This window comes from Oenanthe melanoleuca, chromosome 2 (genome assembly GCF_029582105.1).
Source record: "Oenanthe melanoleuca isolate GR-GAL-2019-014 chromosome 2, OMel1.0, whole genome shotgun sequence".
Taxonomy (NCBI): Eukaryota; Metazoa; Chordata; class Aves; order Passeriformes; family Muscicapidae; genus Oenanthe; species Oenanthe melanoleuca.
The window spans coordinates 33929898-33950456 of NC_079335.1; the positions used below are offsets into that span (position 1 = coordinate 33929898).

The window sequence follows — 20559 nt, forward strand, 5'->3', positions numbered from 1 at the left end:
TGGCCATGTAAAGTTATTTTATCCTTCTTGAGTATGGCTGATATTTTAGTTACATGATCATCCCCTCTTTTTCTGTGGTCTCCAGCATCCTATAGGTCATGACAGATGGTGGTCATTGAAGGGTCATCCAGTTTCAGGTTTCCAGTTTGCAGAATTATGTCAATTGAGATCATAGAATGGCTTGAGTTGGAAGGGACCTTAAAGGTCATGTAGTTCCAGCCCTCCTGCCATGGTCAGGGACAACTTCCACCTGAACAGGTTGTTCAGAGCCTCATTCAACGTGGCCTTAAACACTTCCAGGGATGGGGCATCCACCACTTCTCTGGACAATCAGTTCTTGTGCTCCTCACAGCCAAGAATTTATTCCTGTATCTTACCTAAACTTACTCTATTTCTGTTTCTGTTAAAGAAAGCGAATAAAATCATCTACTATTATCCAGAACCTTCTGTGCATGTATGAGCAGTGATTTACTGTGAAAAATTTGTGCAAGTTTTAATGGGAAAGCAAAAGGTGTGCCCCAATATGAAGATCAACTCTTTTCTCAAGTCAGCTCCCCTCTTGAATGCATGAGAACTATGAACTTTTCAAAGCCCATTAAAGGTTTAAACATGAAATAACAATGTATTTTACCTAATCTCATCCTCAGAAACAGATTAATCATTTCGGAAAAAAAAAATTCTTTGTTCTGAGGCAGATATTCAGTATGGAAGATGTCAGCCTGAATGGCTTAACTTAGAGGGAATGAACAAAACATTTGCATAGAAATGGAAGGTCAAGCTTGACACTGATCTGCAAAGAGCAAATCATTTCTGTGGAAGTGCATAATCAGCAGGAAGTTTAGAAGCAGAGTTCCAGCTCACTCACATTTTGCAGGTGCTGAGAAAGAGCACAATTACAGTAGCTACCTGAGCTTAATTACTGTCCCTTTGCACTGCTGCAAAGAGTCTTAAGGTGACAATTCCATTTTCTGTTATTGGCAGTGATAAAGTCATACGGGTTGTTCCTGAGAGCGAGAGGGAAACACAGATCCTGAGGGCTGCATTCAACAGGCTTAAGGTGAGTTTGGTTATTTTCATCTTCTTTTTCTGATCTTTTTTGAAGACTGTAATGAGTTAACCGACTTGCCTTTCATTTGGCAATTCAAATTATTGTATTATCTGGAAAGAAGTCTTTGCCCATTAAATACCTAATTTACCAATAAAATAGCATAGGCATTAGGATCATCATGCCTGACAAATTTAACAACACTTATTTCCTTCAAGTACTACAGATGCCACACTTGTAAATTTGCTTTCTTTGCTCTTCCACTTCTTGCTAGCATACATATTTGCTTCATTATCTGTTCAATGGTGATATTTAAAACACTGAGTTAATTCAACTTGTGAACACACAGAGGAATATGAAAAAGCCTTCAGTTTGAGAATGTTTCTGGCAGAATAATTTTCTAGAGGCAGTTGACAGAGTGTCTAGGATAACGAGCCAGAATCTCTCTTCCCTGGCCTTTCCCTGCAGATGTAAATGAAAAGCAGCAGTGCCACTGCAGCAGTGCAGCACAGGAGCACTCTGCAGCTCGCTGCTCTGCTGGCACAGCTCACAGAGGCAGAGGCAGTGTTTCCACAGCAGTCTGTCTCAGAGGGTGGGGACTGCCTGTAAGCCAGGTCTGTGGTCCCAAAAAAACACTGTACCATGCACATGCACCAGCCCCAGGCACTGTGGGAAAGGGATAAGCTTCATTAATAGTCACCAAAACACCCTAACCAGAGCAGAATCAGGGAAGCAACAACTTGATCAGTATGTTGAGTGCCACAGCATTTGGAACATGTGCAAAAGCTTTTGGCTGCTCACTGCCTTCAACTCCAGCAAACTGTGAGGCAGTCTGTGACATAATTCTGCCTCTATAAAACCTTACATAAATTATTCTGTTCTCAGTGAGAAACAAATGAAGGTGCATATAATCTTCTAGTCCAATTAGTTTCTAGTCTGATTAGATGTTAAGTAAGTTAACATCTGAGATATAAGTAAATCAAATCTCTGTTTGCTTACCAAATCAAACGAAATTAAGGTATTAGAAGAGCTCTTACACCCTCCTGAAATCCTTCCATCTTCCAGTTATGATGGAGCTTTCTTGCTATTCTTTTTTTTTTAAAGACTGAGCTACCTTAGGTATCTAAGCCCAGGAGAAGGCTTACTGCTGTGAATATTCCAGCAGTCTAGACATTGACACCTTACTAGCTTTAAGTAGGAAAGCTGAGGCTGTCATCATCACATTTGCATTTCTTAACACTTAGTTCCCTATTCAAGATAGTAGTTTGTAAGTAGTTTGTAACCCCCATTCTCAAGACATCCAGCCTGTGCACGTGTTGCATGAAAAATTTCATGTTGTCATGATGCTATGGATTAGCACACTTTGCATTGTAATGCCCAACCCTCCTCAAGAGTATTGTCTCATATTTGTTTTTGCACTGCTTATTAAGGACCTGACCCTTGCCTGTGAATGCTACTGTAACACCCCCAAAAAAATACTTGTTTTACTCCCAATTAGGACAGAAACCTAACCATAAACCCAACCAATAAATGTGGAAGCTGGTCTTTGCATTAATTTCTCCCCCCTGGATGCTGGAGCATAAAGAGGGAACACATGTGTTTTTTCCTTTCTCCTCACATTGTGAGCCCTGTGAAGCAAAGGGGTTACTCACCTCCCTCTGACTGTTTCTCATTACACAGCTCCCTTAGGCTCCCAGAAAGAGATTCCTTCAAATCAAAGTGGGAGCAGCAGAAACTTGAATAAATAATTGCATACTGTAACTCTGAGAGCAGGAAAATAAAATTTTGGCAAACATCATCAGAATCTGACTAGTTAATTAGAAAATGATTGATTCTGATGAGAAACTAAGCTGAGGAGATGGAAAGGAAGATTCAAAAAAGAGAGAGTGTAGTGACACCCAGTTTCATGAACACAGGGTGTTATCCACCCGACTGGATAACAAGTTTAACATTAATATATCATATTTCCACCCCACAAAAAATAAAAAAATAAAAAAATCCGAAGTTATTCCCTCATGAAGAAGTGGATCAATAATAACACTCCTCAGAAATGCCCAGTTCTTTCAATACCAGAAAAAATCACTTGTGGTTGCAAGTCACCAGCCCTTCTGGAAAGCCATGTATCTGGAGTTCTGCAATTTTTAAGTCTCCATGTCAGTTCTTCCCTGCTCTTCGCCCACCCCTAGACTTCCAGAGTTGAAATTCAATGGACATTGGATTCATGTTCTGTTTTTTTAAATATGAGCCTTTAAGAACAATATTGATTATATACTCTGGAGGAAATGAAAGACAATGCACAAAAAAAAGCCCAAAACCCTCAACAGTGCAAAATAAGCTGCAAACAAACCCCAGATATAGTCCTGTTGCCATCTTAACACAAACAGAAATATGAGCAGGAGTGTCAACAGAGATGTATGAATTGCTATAATTACAAAGACCGCACTTTGGATTTTTTCATTTTTGAGTCAGAAGACCAGAACTGGTTTAAAGACACATCTCCTTTGAATCTATTCTGGTTTGAGCAGTAAATTAATACCAACCTGTTACATTACTCACACATTCTGTTCCTCAAGGGGGAAATGAAGATGAAACTAGGATCCTTTCGAGACAATACACTTTTGTTATGTTACTCAGTGTTGTGCAAAATTCTGTTTTCAACGTGAGTTATGATATGGCCTGATAGTATTCTCTACCATTTTCAGTATTGTAAGAACAAGAAAAGTCAATAAAAATAAAACTTACATCACTTTTGTTGTTGAATTGAGAAGAATATGTGTGCTTGGGTTTCAATTCAGACCTGTTTCTCTATCCTAGAAAGTCAGTTTATTAGAGATGAGGTATATTTCAGAGGACCAAAAGTTACACTCTCTAGGGATGTCAAGATTAGTCACCATTAGTCAAACAGGAAGTGTGGTTCAAAAGTAATTTGGGGAGTCCAATTTACCCCTGGTGTGATCCATACACAGCATAAATATTTTGAATAAATTCCCAGGACAGTTCAAGCACAGAGTACATTCTGCACAAATGGATTGTATGCTTGTTTCAGGATTTCCTTGCACAGAACAGACCATCTGTGGTAATAAGGCAAAGGGAACATAATCCCTCCTGTCCCAGGCTTCCTCCTCACTGTGTCTGGTCAAGGGAGGTTTTCTACAGACTTATGGTGTTCTGTGTTCATTCCAGCCATTTCCTTCTGCCTTTAAATTTACACTTGTAAGGCAGAGTGACTTAGCCTTTTCTTCTGGCCTACCTTTCATAATCCAAAGAATTATAAGAAAAACTCCCTTCAGTTCAAATGACCCTCTCCTTCTGAAGGCATAGCTTGAAAACATGATCCTGATGATCCTATTGCAAAGGCAATGCATTTTGGTGTCAGGCAGAGAATAAGGCAAATGCAAAGATACCCCTCCTTATTGTCTACTGATTTGGACAAAAGGAAAAGAACCAAGAAGAAAATAAACAGGAATGGGAAAGAACAGCAATGTGTCATTTCACTCATTTTGTTTTATTTGCCAGCTTCTTGATTACTGTCCTTACCACTGATTTTCCTGAGTAGATTTTGTCATTTGCAGCCTGCTCTAGCACAGGGCAGTGGGGAAGGAAGTGGTGAGAGTTCTGCCTTTTGCCATGTGGATGCCAGTGCCATGGAGGTCAGCAAGGTCATCTCCTTTTGGGAAAAGCACAGACACCAAAGGAATAATTTCCTGAATGTGATTTACAGAAATCTATGCTGAGACATCCCTGAAGGATCATCTTGGAATTGAATATATCTCCTGATATATTTGAAGTATCTTAGAATGTGTCCCCACTGATTAACTTGGACAGTGACAATTGAGCTAGAACATAACTACAAAATTCAAATGAGAATCTGAAGGACTACTCAGGGTTTTTAGTCCACATAGAAACCTTTTGATGTCAAACAGGATTGCTCTTCTACCAATACCTAAGCTGCAAGGAGAATTCACACACTTTTACACTCCTAAGAACATCTTAAACCTACCATCTGGAGCTTCTTAGGAGGGATATTTGCTTTCCTTTTTTAAGGGGAAAATAAAAAAAGTCCATATAATACTTGGTGTAACAAATCCCTGAATTCTACCCAAATTGTCCAGGCTGTGCCACCATATGAATGCCATTGCCTATACTGAGTGACTAATGGATAATGAATGTTTCATTCCACACATTTTACTTTTGTTCATGAATTGCCCAGTGGCAAATCACATTAGTCATAATCACTTGCTGAGTAATTTCCACAAATTAGTTTTGGTCCATAGCTCCATTGCCCACAGTACTTTGTTATTAATCATTATTACAAATTGATTCCTTCATAGGCTGGTTCTGTTAACTTTGAGGTGATGGAATATTGGTTTTTTTTTTTCCCTGGTGGGGTGAACATAGCATGTAGATCTGCACTGCCAGTAAAAATAGCCAGCCCTACAGATGAAAATTTTTCTTCTGTGAGTTCTGTGAAATTGCCTGAACATGCATGTATTTAACCAATAAACTCAGCTACAGTAAAGAAGAAATATAGAAGGCTAAATATACTGAGTCAGATCAGCTGCATCCCAGCCTCAAAGCAGCCGGAGGGGGCCCTGGCCCAGAGACTCTTGTCTCAGCCAGGCTGAGCAGAGTTCCCTGTGCCTCCCCACCAGCCCCTCACTGTAAGACTACATCCCTCCAGAACAAGTTCTCAGGAAACTCGTGCATCATGCACTGCTGTGTATGCAACTGTTCTTCAGGGTGTGTCTGAGGTCAGAAGAAATGTTCCTATGGCATTGCTTTCAGTCTCTGTGGGGAAGAAAAATAAGACCCTGGTAATTGTGCTTCCTACCAGCAGCACCACCCCACATCCTTAGACACTTTTGGCACAGACCTTGTGCCAAAGCCCACTGGGGTAGGCAAGACAGTGAGTTTGACAGGGATACATGATGGTGGAGCTCCTGCCTTGATTTTCATTTAAGATGTATGCAAATATGCTACACATATATGACAAGTATATTGCATACCAGTGCTGAGGAACATTTTCATATGGTTGTGATGGACTAAAATGCAGCAGATAATTCGACAAATCAAGAGCAAACTCATGGAATTATTTATTTTCCTAGCTATAGATTGCTGTCCAGTTTTCAGATTGGCTGCTGCTGTAAAGCCATGACAAGTACCAGTCTTTAATTTTACATTTTCTGTTGCAGCCCTTTTGTTCTTACAAATTATTTTTTTTTATAGATACAGTACAAATCTTTAATCCTGACTTAGTGTTTAATACCAGAAATACCTTTTTGCAGGTTCACTGTTCCACCCTAATAATTTCCAAATTATTACAGTAATCAACAAATGAAGGAGAGATACTTGGGATGACAGTACCACAGTAACATGAATATTACTGCCCATTCTCTGTCCCCCAGGACTCCTCTTGTCCATCTGCTGCCCCTCTGCTTTGTACATCTCTCCAATGACTGGCTATTTTCTCCTCCTCTTTCTTGTTCAGAAGACAATTTGAGGAGCCTGTTGCTGATTTATGAGCCCTTTCATGGTTTTAATTCTGTTGGACCTGACTGACAGAAACAAATGTCACATTCCCAAGAGCTTTGCAAAGAAACAGGGATTTTCTTGGGTCCTCAGATGCAACAGATTCTGTTTATCTGCTCTGGAATTTTCCTTTGTATGCATTATTTTTGAAGCAGCACTTCATTTGAGCCTTGACTGATAACTTCAACTCCATCAGTGGTCTACAAGCACTTTTTATCACACAGTGCCTGACTGGGATCTGCAGTGTTTGTGTAGGTAGCAAAGCAGCAACTGCTCTGTGAACATTCCTGGCATAATAGAGTTAGACCACTCATTCTTCAGTAGTTTTTATAAAAGAAATTCCTGGGCACGACCAGGCACTTCTTCAACTTTGGGGGAAGCCAGCCTAGCAGGCGTTGAAGCCAGAACTCAATTTCCTTTTGTTTGTTTTCCAGCCCTTACAGCAGCTGCTTATCCATTGTAATCCCTGAATTGATCCTGTCATTGCAGTTCAGGGAATCAGAAAAAATGTCTCATAGGGGAAAAGGATCACTTGGCTATAAATCTGATAGTTTACACCTCCACAGGAAAATGTTTAAAAAGGCTTCAAAGGACAAAAGCCTTTCTGAAAATGCAAGGCTTTCTGAAGGCTTGTCAGCCCAAGTGGGGTAATTCTTACTTGCAGAAGGAAAGAACTAGCTCAGCAGCCAGAGCTGCTTGCATTTTACTTTGCAACTACAGCAAATATATCTATATAGGCAGATGCTTTAGTTTTCAGTCTAGATTTTACTCTAGCTCGTGATTAGGGCTCTAGTCAGATATTAAAATATTTCAGATACACAAGGAGCATCAGGTGACAACAGAGGGTATTCTTTGATATATCAAAATACGTGTTTGGAAACCACTTCCCAGGCTCAGAAGGAAAATGTTGCTGCAGAAGAACTTTAGTGGGAAAATACAAAATAGAACGGAATAGCCCAGGTAATGAAAGTATAGTTCTCACGAGACAGAAAGCATGAACACAGAAAGCATGGACTTTCTGAGATGGAAGGAATCTGCTTCCTCTGAGGAAGCCTGAGCTAAACAAAGTCATCAGCACACCCCCAGTGGGAGCAGAATCAGATCCAGGGCTTACTATTCCATTTCCCATGCAGTGCAGCAACAACTGCAATTTGAACCCAGCTATAAATAGCTTAATAATAAACAAAAGAAGAGTTTGGCCATTTTTTTAAGAATCTGTTAAAGACTTTTTCATGTCTTTCAAATATACTTAGCCCAGTGGCATCTGTACTTGCAAGAACAGATATTCATTTACTATATAGTTGAGTATGAGTTTTATCTCAGTGACTCTCTTGAGGAATAGCCTACAGGTTCTTTTCAATGTGTAAAATGATACCAGAGTAAATAGAGTGGGAACACCATTACTTCCTTATAGTCCCACAAAGATTTGCAAAACTCAAAACTTCAAGCTGTGCATTGTTCACATTCTGTTTCTGCCAGTGTTATGGTTGTTGCAATGCCATGAATCATTCCCAATTTATTGGCACAATTACTCTTACCAGCCTTACTGAAAAGCAAATAAATACTGGAAAGTTGGAGCCAGTAAAATGTCTAGTGCACTCAGTCAGAAACCTAAATTACTTTGCACTGGGACTACCTTGTAAGTCCTTTTACAAAGCACAGGGAATTCCACACAGGATTGCCACTGGACCATTTTGCAGCACATAAAAGCAGCTGAAACAGATTGGCAGTCAGGACTGTCAATTAAGTTCCTTAATTGGCAGGAACAAGTGAGGATGAAATCAGTCCTGGTCCTGAAAACATTTGCAAGGCTGGAGACATCTGAGAGGTGCAGTTCTGCACTTTTCAGGTGAATCACAGCACTGCTGTAACTATGCAGCAGTGTCAGAGTGAACAAGAGTCATTCTTGCTTGCTTCTTTCTTTTCAGATGTACCAACAGAAGTCTAAAATTCTGTTGCACTCTGTACACATGCATGTGAGGGGTATTTGTGTGCATACATGTAAGTGACTGTGACTTTGTTTCCCACATATTATGTGATAAGTACTCAGGTGCTCAGACCTCTGATGATACCAGTAAGACTGAAGGGGTTTCTACTTCTACTCTCTGCCTTCTACAATTGGATTTATAATTGAAAATATATCTAATCACTTTCATGACTGCTTAGGGTTTTTATGTGCCTATACATGAGTACAGGGATATAAATGGGAAAACCCACGTTTCCTGAAAAAGCCCATGAGCAAAGAGTGCCCCTGCTTTCATTATTGGCTGCACTTTCCCTTTTACAAGAGACTCAGAAATGCCAAGCCATTTCAACTGACAGCATCACAACAATAATTATATTCTGAACTTTACAGCTGACAGCACTTCTCAAAGAAATCCATTCATAGTGATGTTAAGGATAAGGCCAGCTTTAGCACATGTGTTGCTGGACACAACTCAGTAGGAATAAAAACTGGAATTGCTAGGTAATAAAACATATAACAAAATTACTGTCTTCATGGGGAATAACACAGATAAATCATAAACTATTTGCTCCAGATACTAAATGTAAGTTATGACAAAGTTATTCTAGTTATTTTCATGACAAACATCAATCATCTCTTTTGACTGATACATAATTGCAGACCCGATGAGAGCACTAAGCATCTTCCTTTCAGGCAAAATGGAAGAAGAAATTAAACATCTGCTTATGAAAAGGTAGTGAGGGACAACTGGAGGCTACTGCCCAAAAAGATGGCTTTAATTACAAAGGCCAGCCTAAACCCCATGGTCTAAAGAAACTGGGGATTTATTTCAGTGACTTGAATTTAAAAAAAAATACTGTGGGATTTATGCAGCCATGAGAGTGTTTATGGGGAAAAGCAGGGAGGATCTTTTCTTCCCAGGCTTCCTTTCCATGGGCATGGAATGAGCTGGAGGAAAACTGAGCTAGTGAATAAAAAACTCCTTGTTCTGTTTTCTGTCTTGGCAGAGCAAAAGAGTTTTTTGTACACCATTTGTGATATGTAGGATTATACTAACAAAGTGTTTGTATTCTTGGAAAATTATTTGCATAATTTTAACTTTGGAAGGAATTCTGAATTCTATTAGTTAAGTACCCAAATCTGTTTAAAATATTTGTCCTTTTGCCTTGTGCTGACTTTTCATCACTGTACTGACCAAAACCTAGAGACATGACTAATGAGTTCAGGGTTGCTATACCTTGGAAAGTATCCAGGTAAGAGTTGATAGATTTATTTGAGCTGTCTTTAACACCTCAGTTTAAAGAGAAACTGCCTACAAAGAAACCTGGCTTTCCTAAGCAAAAATTGAGCCCCAGGGACTTTTGTAGGATATGAGGTTGAAAAAAGAACAGGCAGTTAAAAAAGACTACATTTTTATTTAGTCACAATTAATAATCTCTTACATTTTCTTTGTTAAATAAAGCAATAATGTGCTTTAGTGCTTTGGAAAAAGAGACCTGCCTGTGTGCTCTTACATACCATTTTTTCCTCATGGAAAGCAAATCAGGATGCTCATGCCTCCAGTGAGATTCTGAGAAAGAGCATTCACTGTGCATCTGGGGAGCCACCACTGCCCCTGAGAACAGGTACTCATGGTCACACTTGAGTGGCAGGAGCTGAGTAATTGGTCTCCTGGTCCCAGCTCTGAACATGATGAAAAATCTTGCCTGGGCTCTGATATTATCCAGAGGCTTTAAACATCCCAACACCTTTTAAAGGCAACCTGCTGCTTGAAAGACAGGAAAAGATGTGCAAATAAGTGTTCTGCAAAGGGGGTGAGAATATTTAGGTTTGCAGACATGCTCTAAAGCTTGCTTTTCTTCTAGCCTCAAGATACCAGGTGAATTTTTAGGTTCAAATATTTGGCTGTACATTGAGGGAGTTTTGTAGGATTTCTGCATCAGTTTGTTTTGTAGCTGGAAAATCTTCCTCTCACCCAGCAAATCTTAGCTCCCATACAGCAAATAGAAATCTTTTGGCACTGACTGGTGCTCCATAATAGTGTATAAAAGCTCATTTGTAGTGTGTGGGGGTAACAACACAGAGGGTGAAGAGGATAGGACAGCAATTCATTTCACTGCCACTCACTAGCCAGCAGAGCCTAGCATGGAAATCCAAGGCATATTTGTGAGAGGAATGATGTTAAAATAAGAGTGATGACTTCAATAAAACCCTCAGTGTCTGTGGGAGATGCAATGATGAAGTGTCCTGAAGATGACAGTGAGTAGAGGATAGTTGGACTTGCTCAGTCCAAACATGCTTGCTCTGAAATCCATCTTCTGTTTGTCAGTTTTCATGTACTTGTCACACCAAGGACAAGCTGACAGCTGCAATCTAGAAGATGTCTGTTGCAGAAACGTGCTGCTTGTTACATGCTTTATAAGGCAAAATCCAGCCAGTGACTGAAGTGCTATTCTGGACAGCACAGGTAACATCTCCCAGAGAAGCGCTGACTGTTTTGTTTACATTGCAGAGAAAGAGAAGGGGAAGTCAAAAGTAGCCAAATTACCCAAACAAGGAACAGAGATGAAGTAGAATGATTTGCATTCTAAATATGGGATTTTTTTGTCTCACTTCCAGGACAATGCCAGGGGTGAAATATTGCATATTCACCAAAAGAGGATAGTGGCAACATGCCACAGATTTCATTAGTTAAAAGAAGAGTGCTTCTGCTTTTGATATTCACTTATAGACACTAATATGAGGAACAATTAGAGTACCTCAGAATGTAAAGAGTCTGGTGGTGTTATAACTAATAGTGTGAATATTGGTTGGTTTACCCCATCTATGATGATGGAGAGTTTCACCCAAATAAATCCTGACTAACTGTCAAGAACAAAAACATGTTTCAGTTGTATATCAGTTGTTATTTATTGGTTTGGTTTTTTTTCTATTCCAGTTTTGTGTGCTTGGAAATTACAGTTGGCCAGGTGACACTTCAGTTGTTCTTTGTTTGTTCGTAGCAATTTGTTGTTATTTTTATAAAGATGGCTCAAGCTGAGCTGATTGATAGACTGTTGCTCTAAGAGCAACAAAATTACCCTTTCTGATGTATATTTTTAGGAATAAATCTTAAAAGTCAAATACACATATCTAATTAACTATGTGTGAAATTACCCATGTTGAATTAGGGGGGAATTTCACTGGGTGCCTATAATTTATCAAAATATGGAAGACCAGATGAACTAACAAACATAGGGTATTAGCACAGTGAGACAATCTTTATTTGTAAGCAGCATTTAGCACCATTTAATTCATGACTTTGGTTTCTACTGACCATCTGTCATAGCTGCTGTCAGCTTCACGAGCCTTGTGAACTTTGCCAGTCCTGGTGTTAGACGCTGCAGCCACCCACCACTATGACTTGGATCCAGAGACCATATTGTGGCAGCATGAAACAAAGAGTGGTTTTGGCAAGAACAAGAAGAGGCTGGCCCTGTGTTTCAGTTCTGCTCCTTCCAAAGTAGCAGGCATTTAATTGGATTAACTGGGCTGAGGTCACCATTGCTTGAGGAGGTAGAGCCAGGTTCAGCATCAGATGCCCTTTTAGTAATCAGAATATTCTTACTCAGGGCCATCTGAGAAATGGGGAGAACTAAACATGTCTCCCTCTAATCTCCCTGTTGCTAGATTGTACTCCTCTTGCAAATGAGGTCCATAGCAAGACCAGGTAAATGCATGTGATATTTTCAGATAGCTTCTATGGCATAAAAGAAGTGAGGAGCTTTTAAAGTCTAGATTATAAAAATCTTTTAAGATACCTGGAAAGCAGTGGGCACTCATGAGCTGTATCAACAGCTTCATCAGTGAAGCCTGGCACAGCTGATCACAATAAAACAGAAAAGACAAGACAAAAACCAAAAGACATGTATCAAGTATAATCCTTTTTATAGTTCCTTTAAGAAATGTGTGGACATATAGTCAGTATCAATTTCCTTCCTTGCATTCAGCTCACAAATTTATTTTTAAGGCCTGTGGACCTTGGCATGCCTATTTGTCATGTTGATACAGAGATTGTTGCTGAAACTCCCTTTTATAATCTCCTATGAATATCCAGAAGCTCTGGAAAGAGTTTTGTTGGCTTGTGTTCTTTGCACTGTCCTCAGACGGGCTGAGGAGGATCTATGCTTACCTCTGTTGAAGAGCATGTGTTACTACACTATTTTGCTACAGGGTGCAGAACACCGAGTTTCAAATCCCTTTGAAAAAGGAATTTGTAAATTTTCTTGCTTTCTTGAAAATGTCCTGGCCTAAAACTTCTAAGTGTATTTCAGATTTGGCAACGAAAGGAAATAAAAATGGACAAGAAAACAACTCTTAGGTATGTGCAGATACAGATAGCACAGTAACAATAGTGGTATTGTTCAGTAGCTATAATTTTTTACAAATTTTAATAATCTGATTATCTTAATCCTGTTATTTTGACATTTAATACAAAATTATTGTGTATTCATTGTCTTGGTGACCTGTTATTGATCTCTCATCAGCTCATTATCAAGAATAAAACTCAAGTACATTTTGTAAACAACACTGCTATGTGCTTTGCTTTCTATATCTCTTTAGCATTTTTTTGCTGCCCTAGTGAACACAGAAAATTCCTTGCAAAATAAAAAAGACTCATGGACTGCATAGAAGCTAGTGCATTGGGAATATATAGCAGTCTGAGGAGCTGCATGAAACTGGAAGTAGATTTTGTTTTGATCTGTTTGGGGAGGCATATTCTGAAGATTGCTCTCTGTTCCCATTGGCAAATCTCCCAGGACAGTTGTGGTAAGCTGGACACAATCAATCCCCAAAATCTGCTCCATTAGCAGAGGTGTCGAGCTGGACCAGCCGACACAGGTTTGTTGTCTCTACCATGCCTGGAGGGTTTGCCCTGCCTTCAAGCATGCCTCCTCCTGGGCTTCCCCACCTACCCTGAATGCATGTGAATTACAGGTTGGTTCCTGCACTACAGGTGGACCTGTGGCAGCCCAGCAGCCCCCTCCACGTGGTCGCAGGCGCAGTGGCTGACGTGCGAGTGCCGCGGAACACGACGCGGAGCCTGCTGCCCTTCCTCCAGCAAGCAAACATCCCCTACACGTAAGCCCACGCTTCACCTCCTGCACCTCGCTCCAGAGGCTGGCCTTTGGGGCAGGTCTGCACCTACCATACCAAGTGTGCTGGAAAATACCTTCCACATCACAGCAATTAGGCTGGCAGACAGCTAGGCATGGCCGGGAAAACAACCGCTCTAATGGCAGAGCAGAAAATCTCCCACGGGCAGGCAGCTTTAATTAAATGTCCTCCTTTGGAGTCAAGCTGAAGTGTTTTCAATGTATGTGGAAACACATCTGTTAAGAGAGGGTTGGTAATTACTAATTCTGCAGCCTGCATTGCCTCTTTCTTTATTTAGCACAAGCAAGGTTTATTTACAAGTGATCTGCAAATGCAGAGGCAAAACTTCCTCATCAATTATACAGGAACTGCTTCTATTATTCTCCATTCCCAGTGACCAATGCAAGTCATACAGTACAAATGTACACTTAGGTTCACATATCATTTATAGTGCTACTTAAAAAAATTCAAGGCAATTTTGGAGTATACTCATCCTTTCATATTTATCCATATGATATACTGGCCAAGAATAATGATTTTGTCTTTACAGCCTTCTCAATGATATGCCTAAGCATCTGAATAATCAGTTGATGAGTTCTCAAACATTTGCTGAATACAGACCTATATGAGGTTATTTATACTTACTTCTCAGTGATAAAAAGGATGGTGTAAATCATACTGTAGATGTATTTATGTATACATATGTATAGTAGTCATCAGAATCCCATTTTAATTATAACAATGCTCTCTTCTTAATTAGTTATTCTAAAAATACAGAAACAAATATAAGGAAATTAAGTACACAAGCTCTATAGCTGCAATTCAGAATGACTTTCATGTGGGTTCAGCACTGCTTTGGTTTTGTTTATGTTTAAATCTGGGATGGGGATTTTTCTAATTGTTTTCCTGTGCTTATAAAAAAATGTTCCCTAATTACTCTGACCCAGCAGTTGTATTTACGTCTGCTGCTGTTCCTGCTCACGGTAATCACCTTTAATGAAATGACAGAAGGACATTTTATTTGTGTTATAAACACTCTCTGTACTTGAAGACCTCTGCTTGGGTTCCAAAATAATGTGCAAGGGCAAGATCTGGCAGAGCAAAACAGCTCTGCAGTTTACCTCAAAAAACATGCTACAAATGCTAGCACAACACTGGATTAATCTTCCACAGGGAAAATCTCTCTGACTTCTGGCACACAAGCTGTGTGCACTTGGAAGGAATCTGGGCAGCATTTTACCAGGTCCAGATTTGTCCTCTGCTCTCCCTCTTATTCTCTTTGCTGCCCGTTTTGGGCATTAGGAGCAAAACCCTGCCAAGCCTCAATAAGCCTGTGCTTGTCCTGACAAGGCTCTTGAGATCTGTAACTCCACGGGAGTCGGGAGGATTCACCATGAGAGCAGTAACAGCCACAGTCAGGGAGCAGCAGGAGCAGGCTGGCCAAGCACAGCCATGCCCACAGCACAGCTGGGGTGGGAACCACAGCCCTGAGCTGTTTCACAGTGAAGATTTTGTATAGCTCCTTTTACATGGCTGATTTTCACCGATTTTTAATTTTTTTCCCCACATACACTGCAATGGAGTTAAATTTCTACATCCCTTTTGTAACTGGAAAAGTCTGAGCCTAATTCCAGGTGAAATTTCAGCTTGATACAGTGATGCTTACATAAATTATAACATATTTATAAAGTCAAGAAGCATTTCAGCATCCCTTATAATGACCAGCACTTGCCTGTAAAACAGGCTTATCTCTCTTAGGGTTTGGCTTCATGACAAGATGGCCATGAAAGCAAGCCAGGCATCAGCAAAACTCTGCACCAAGATGCCTAGGCTGTAAGTTTTTTGGTAAATAAACTACTTACATTGCATTCAGACCTGAGGGACTTAAAAGCCTTCGTGCTATAAGCACACACAGTACATAGTCATTTAAAATAAAAGAAAAACCTTCAAATCTCATTTAGAGTACAGATGCAAAAGTTAACAGAATGAGCTTGATTCTGGTAGGTGCTTATACTAATCAGAATTCTGCCAAGCAATCCAGCATTTTTTTTAAATATTAGATGCCCTAATGACTTGAATAAAATCACTCCTTTAATCAGCTTTACAGTATTGGTCTTATAGTATATATAGCACCTTGCAAGTCAAGACTATAATCATTTAGTTTGCTTAATGAATGTTGCTGATGTAGAACAATGTGATTCCTAATTATACAACTACTTCACTAATGCATTGGAAGATGAGAATAACCTTTACTTTGATTGTCTGTAGACAGACCTATTACCTTTGAGGCATCTGCTTCTCAGCTGAGTTAGGAGCAGAGCAAATGCCATTTCTTTCCATCTTTTTCCAATCACGGAAGCTAATGCCTATAAAAATGTAAAAGGTTGAATGTAACTGTCTTTTTATTGGAATGGTGAATTAGTGGCATGGTGATTATACATTGCCATGCTTTAGGAGAAGGCATGTAAGGATGACTCTCAGTTTTACAGTAACGTTGTTACAGATATCTGTGACAATATTCCCAGCTTCTGCCACTGTCTGGTGGGATCAATGGATGGATGCTTCAACTTCTTCATTATAATTATTTTTAGATGTTTTCTGTATTATAATTTTGTATTTGTGTCATTATTTATTTTTGCCATAAAACAGGAAAGTTTCAGCTTACACAAAGCTTTCTGCATTTTGCTCAATGCAAAGAACTTTTCACTTTTTATACAAGTATATTTAAATTTCACTTAGTATTTTTCATGTTTTTCCTAAGTTGTTTTAACAAAACTGGCAAACTACAGAGAGTAGATAATGTAAACAACAAAGCCCACTTTAGATTTTTTGTTTGCTATTTTTTCTTGTTTCAGACAGAATAATGCTACCGAGTTCTTGATAGCTTTGTTTTTCCTCTACAACTTGTAGCTATATGCAATGTTCCATGCCACTCCCAAGAGAAAGTGTGTCCATGTTTTCCTAAGCTTACAAAGATTTTTGATGTAGTTTGAAACAAGTTTTTGAAGATCCATGAGCACATAGTATAATTGGATTATAAAAGAAGACGGTAAATGCTGTTTCATAAACAAATGAAAGTGGGTGCTTCATCACATTGGCTACATTATTTACATCATTGTGTTTTAGTTATTTAACAAGCTTTTTGTGGTTTTGAAGGCACTGTTACATTTCAAAGCAGATGGAGTATTTTTTTGGCAGCTTATATTCAAGTAAGCCTGAAGCAGTCTGTTGTCAAAATGTAACAGATGAAGGAAAGTCAGGATGGTTTATTCTGCTATATTTCTTCTAAACATGATTGTTGTTCTGATCTACCTTGTGTGTTCTTCAAGTTTTTCTGTAATGCCACTACCTTTTCTTACCTAGGATTCTCATATCAGACCTGCAGCAAGCAATAGAAAACCAAACTGGAGGGAGGTCCCACAGGAATCGAAGGTCCCTCTCCGGGTATAACTATGAAGTGTACCACTCCCTGGAAGAGGTGCATTAAAATTCATATTGTTCCTCCTATCTACTGCAATGTTTTATTTAGTAAGGCTAAGGTTTCATTCTCTGGTTACCTGTCCATCTTGAGGATTGTTCTAAGTGTTTCTTCTTCAAAAATAAGCACTTCCTTGAAAAAAAAAAATCTTTAATATTTGTATTCAAGGCTTATCTTTACATGTAACTTTCTTTCAGAGCATCTGAGTTTTGTTTCTAGAGTAGGTCTTTTACTGTGGTGGAATAAGAGATTTCAATGAGTGATTAAAACTAAGTCATTTAATTAAGCAACATGAGTAAATGCTTAAGTGTTTGCACAGGAGGTAAAAATACATAAAAACACTTAGATACAAACTCATTTATGAGGAATACTATCCTGGATGATGGCTGGGTGAGTAAGTGTGCTCACATATACAGTTTCAGTCTGCACCAAAACAAAGTCACTAGGCTGAGCATGGAGGGTGCTGCACCACAAGATCTGGTGCTTGTAAAACAAATAGTGCAGGCAGCAGTGAGTCCTGCATGTCAATCTGTTTGCCATTGTGCTCTGGCAGGCAGAAACACAGACCCTCTTTCTTCATTCCATTAATATTTAGGGGCAATGGTGGATTAACTGCATCCCCATATTTTCAATGGACAGCTTATTGATTCCAGTAATACCCAACAATGAAATGGGAAAAAACCCCATGTGAAGGCTGCATCCAGCCTCTGGCTATAGAGCTATGAGTGCCAAATAATGGTTAAGGCATGAAAACAAAAACAAACAAATATGACCCCAAAAAACTACAGGAAAATCAAATTAAAGAAAGAGGACTGAGAGATGAGCTCAATAAATGTATTACAGCTTCTTCCCATGAAATGCAAAGATTGAAGCAATGATTTTATTTTTGTGCTTGCAGATCGAGGACTGGATGCATTATCTGAATAGAACTTATTCAGATCTTGTTCACATGTTCTCTGTTGGAAAATCCTATGAAGGGAGACCACTGTATGTACTCAAGGTAAAGATTAAGTAGTCATTAAAGAGACTAAAATCTGGAATCAGGGACAGACACTTATTTATGTTACAGCATATACACCAGAGACACAGCTTAACAGTGTTTCCTAAGGATGAGTAGCTAAAATCTAAGTATCCTTCTGAATGTCATCTTTAATGAAAAAAGGGGAAAAAAAGCTGGAAAACCAATAGGCAAATCCTATTTACCTGGATTGGATATGCATGGAGAAAGATAACAGGAAAAGTTCAATTAGCAGGATTTGGATTTAAGGGGATTGCAAAGCTTTTTGTTTATAGACAACTAGAAGAGCAGTTATGCTGGAGAGGGATCCCAGAGGACTGTGGAGCCCTTCTCAGCATGTGCTACAAATGCTCTTTCTTAGCTACTGGCAAAATTTCAGGGTTTTGTGCTCTCAACTCACATGATTAGGACCATAAATTAGAGTGTGTCAGCAAGATGTAAAAAAACTTACTTTCAATGTATTTTCTTTTCATCTCCTATTGAAAAGTTCTGAAAATTTGATTTATTATCATGCAATTCATGTAGTGTCATTGTTCCTCATCCTATTCCATGTGATAATCATTCCTCATAAAAGAAGTACTTACAGATCTCACTTTTTCTACAGTTTTTTCCATAAGTCAGCCTTATTATCTTGGCATACCTGCTTAATATTATCTTGACCATACCTTTTAAATCAGTAAATTTGTGCTCCTTTATATAAGGAAATTCAAAATTATTTAGTCTTTCTCCTATTCTGTTATTTTCTCATTATTGTGTTTCCACTAATGTGATGTGATCTATTGGTATTTGGTGACTATTCACACTTCAAGTTAGGTAAAAGATCACGGCCCTACAAGAAAGCTGTCTGGATTGACTGTGGGATTCATGCAAGAGAGTGGATTGGCCCAGCCTTTTGCCAGTGGTTTGTGAAAGAAGTAAGTGTTTAAAATTTACAGTCATATCATTCCTTCTGTTAATTAAACTTTGCCTTTTTGGTGTAGCAGATCTAACTGATATGGAAAATAAGTACCTATTATACCTCTCCTTTTTTAAATTATTTGTGGAATATTTAAGTGCTTAATAAACAAAACTGTTAGTGACAGCCAGACACAGCTAGGCACATGACAAAAATATGCCAGGCACACACTGGCAGAGATAGGAAGTAGGATTTTATTCCAAGACCTAAAAGTGTGAAGATTGTCAGTAATTTTGGTAATGGCCAAGGTAAATTAGTGCCAGTGTGTACTGATTCAGATCAGTTCAGCAATATCTTTGTTTTAAGGATTTAGGTTAAAAGAGACATTTCTCTTTTGTGTAATTCCATAGGAATAGAAAGCCAAAGTCACAGAATCACAAAATAGAGTCACAGAATTGTTTAGGTTTAAGAAGACCTTAAAGATCATCAAGTTCAACTGTTAACCTAACACTGCTAAGTTCACCACTGAGCTATCACCCCAAGTGCCACATCTATATGTCTTTTAAATACCTCCAGGGATGGTGACAAGCATTTCACTGGACAGCCTGTTCCAATATCTGACAAACCTGTCAGTGAAGAAATTTTTCCCAATATCCAATCCAAGCCTCCCCTGGCTCAACTTGAGGCCATTTCTTCTTGTCCTATCACTTGAAATGAGAGGCTGGTTCCCATCTGGCTACAGCCTCTGCTCAGGTAGTTGTAGAGAGCAATAAGGACCCTCCTGAGCCTCTTTTTCTCTGAAAACCCTCAGATCCCTCAGCTGTTCCTCATTACATTTTTGCTCCAGACCTTCACCAGCTTCAATTCCCTTCTCTGGACTCAATCCAGAACCTCAATGTCTTTTTTGTAGTGAGCCACCCAAAACTGAGGACAGGGTTCAAGGTGTGGCCACAGCAGTGCCAAGTACAGGGGGACAATCCCTGCCTGCTCCTGCTGGCCACACTATTGCTGATACAGGCCAGGATGTCACTGGCCCTCTTGGCCACCTGGGCACACACTGGCTCATGTCCAGCCAGATGTCACCCAGCACCCCCAGGTCTTTTTCCAATGGGCATCTTTCCAGCCACTCTTCCCTCAGCCTGTAGCACTGCATGGGGTCTCTGTGACTCAAGTGCAGCATCTGGCACTTGGCCTTTCTCAACAGTTGGTCTCAATCTGTCAATAATTCATCTACCATGTTTCCATGATGGCAGCTATCAGTTTTTCTGCTATGCAATGGCTTCCAGCTCCTGTTTGTTGCCCATCCTGTGTGTATTGGTACAGATGTGCCTCAGTTGGGCTACTGATCTGAATGCCTTCTGCAGGGAAGAAGCCCTAATCCCTACATGACTGTTTTTGGGCACTCCTGTGGTTTCTAACACATCAATAACCCCTCTGTCTTTGCTGCTGCATGGATCTGCATCCCCAGTTTCCACCTCAGTGATCTCCAACC

General features: G+C 39.5%; 1 protein-coding gene across 1 annotated transcript in view; it reads left to right on the forward strand.

The window, feature by feature from the left end:
- CPA6 (carboxypeptidase A6) overlaps positions 1-20559 on the forward strand; it is an 80443-nt gene that overhangs the window by 34383 nt on the left and 25501 nt on the right. Inside the window, exons 2-6 of the mRNA XM_056486094.1 lie at positions 982-1057; positions 13537-13661; positions 17040-17154; positions 18053-18154; positions 18982-19086. Of these exons, the coding sequence (XP_056342069.1) occupies positions 982-1057; positions 13537-13661; positions 17040-17154; positions 18053-18154; positions 18982-19086 (523 nt within the window). The remainder of the gene's footprint in view (positions 1-981; positions 1058-13536; positions 13662-17039; positions 17155-18052; positions 18155-18981; positions 19087-20559) is intronic.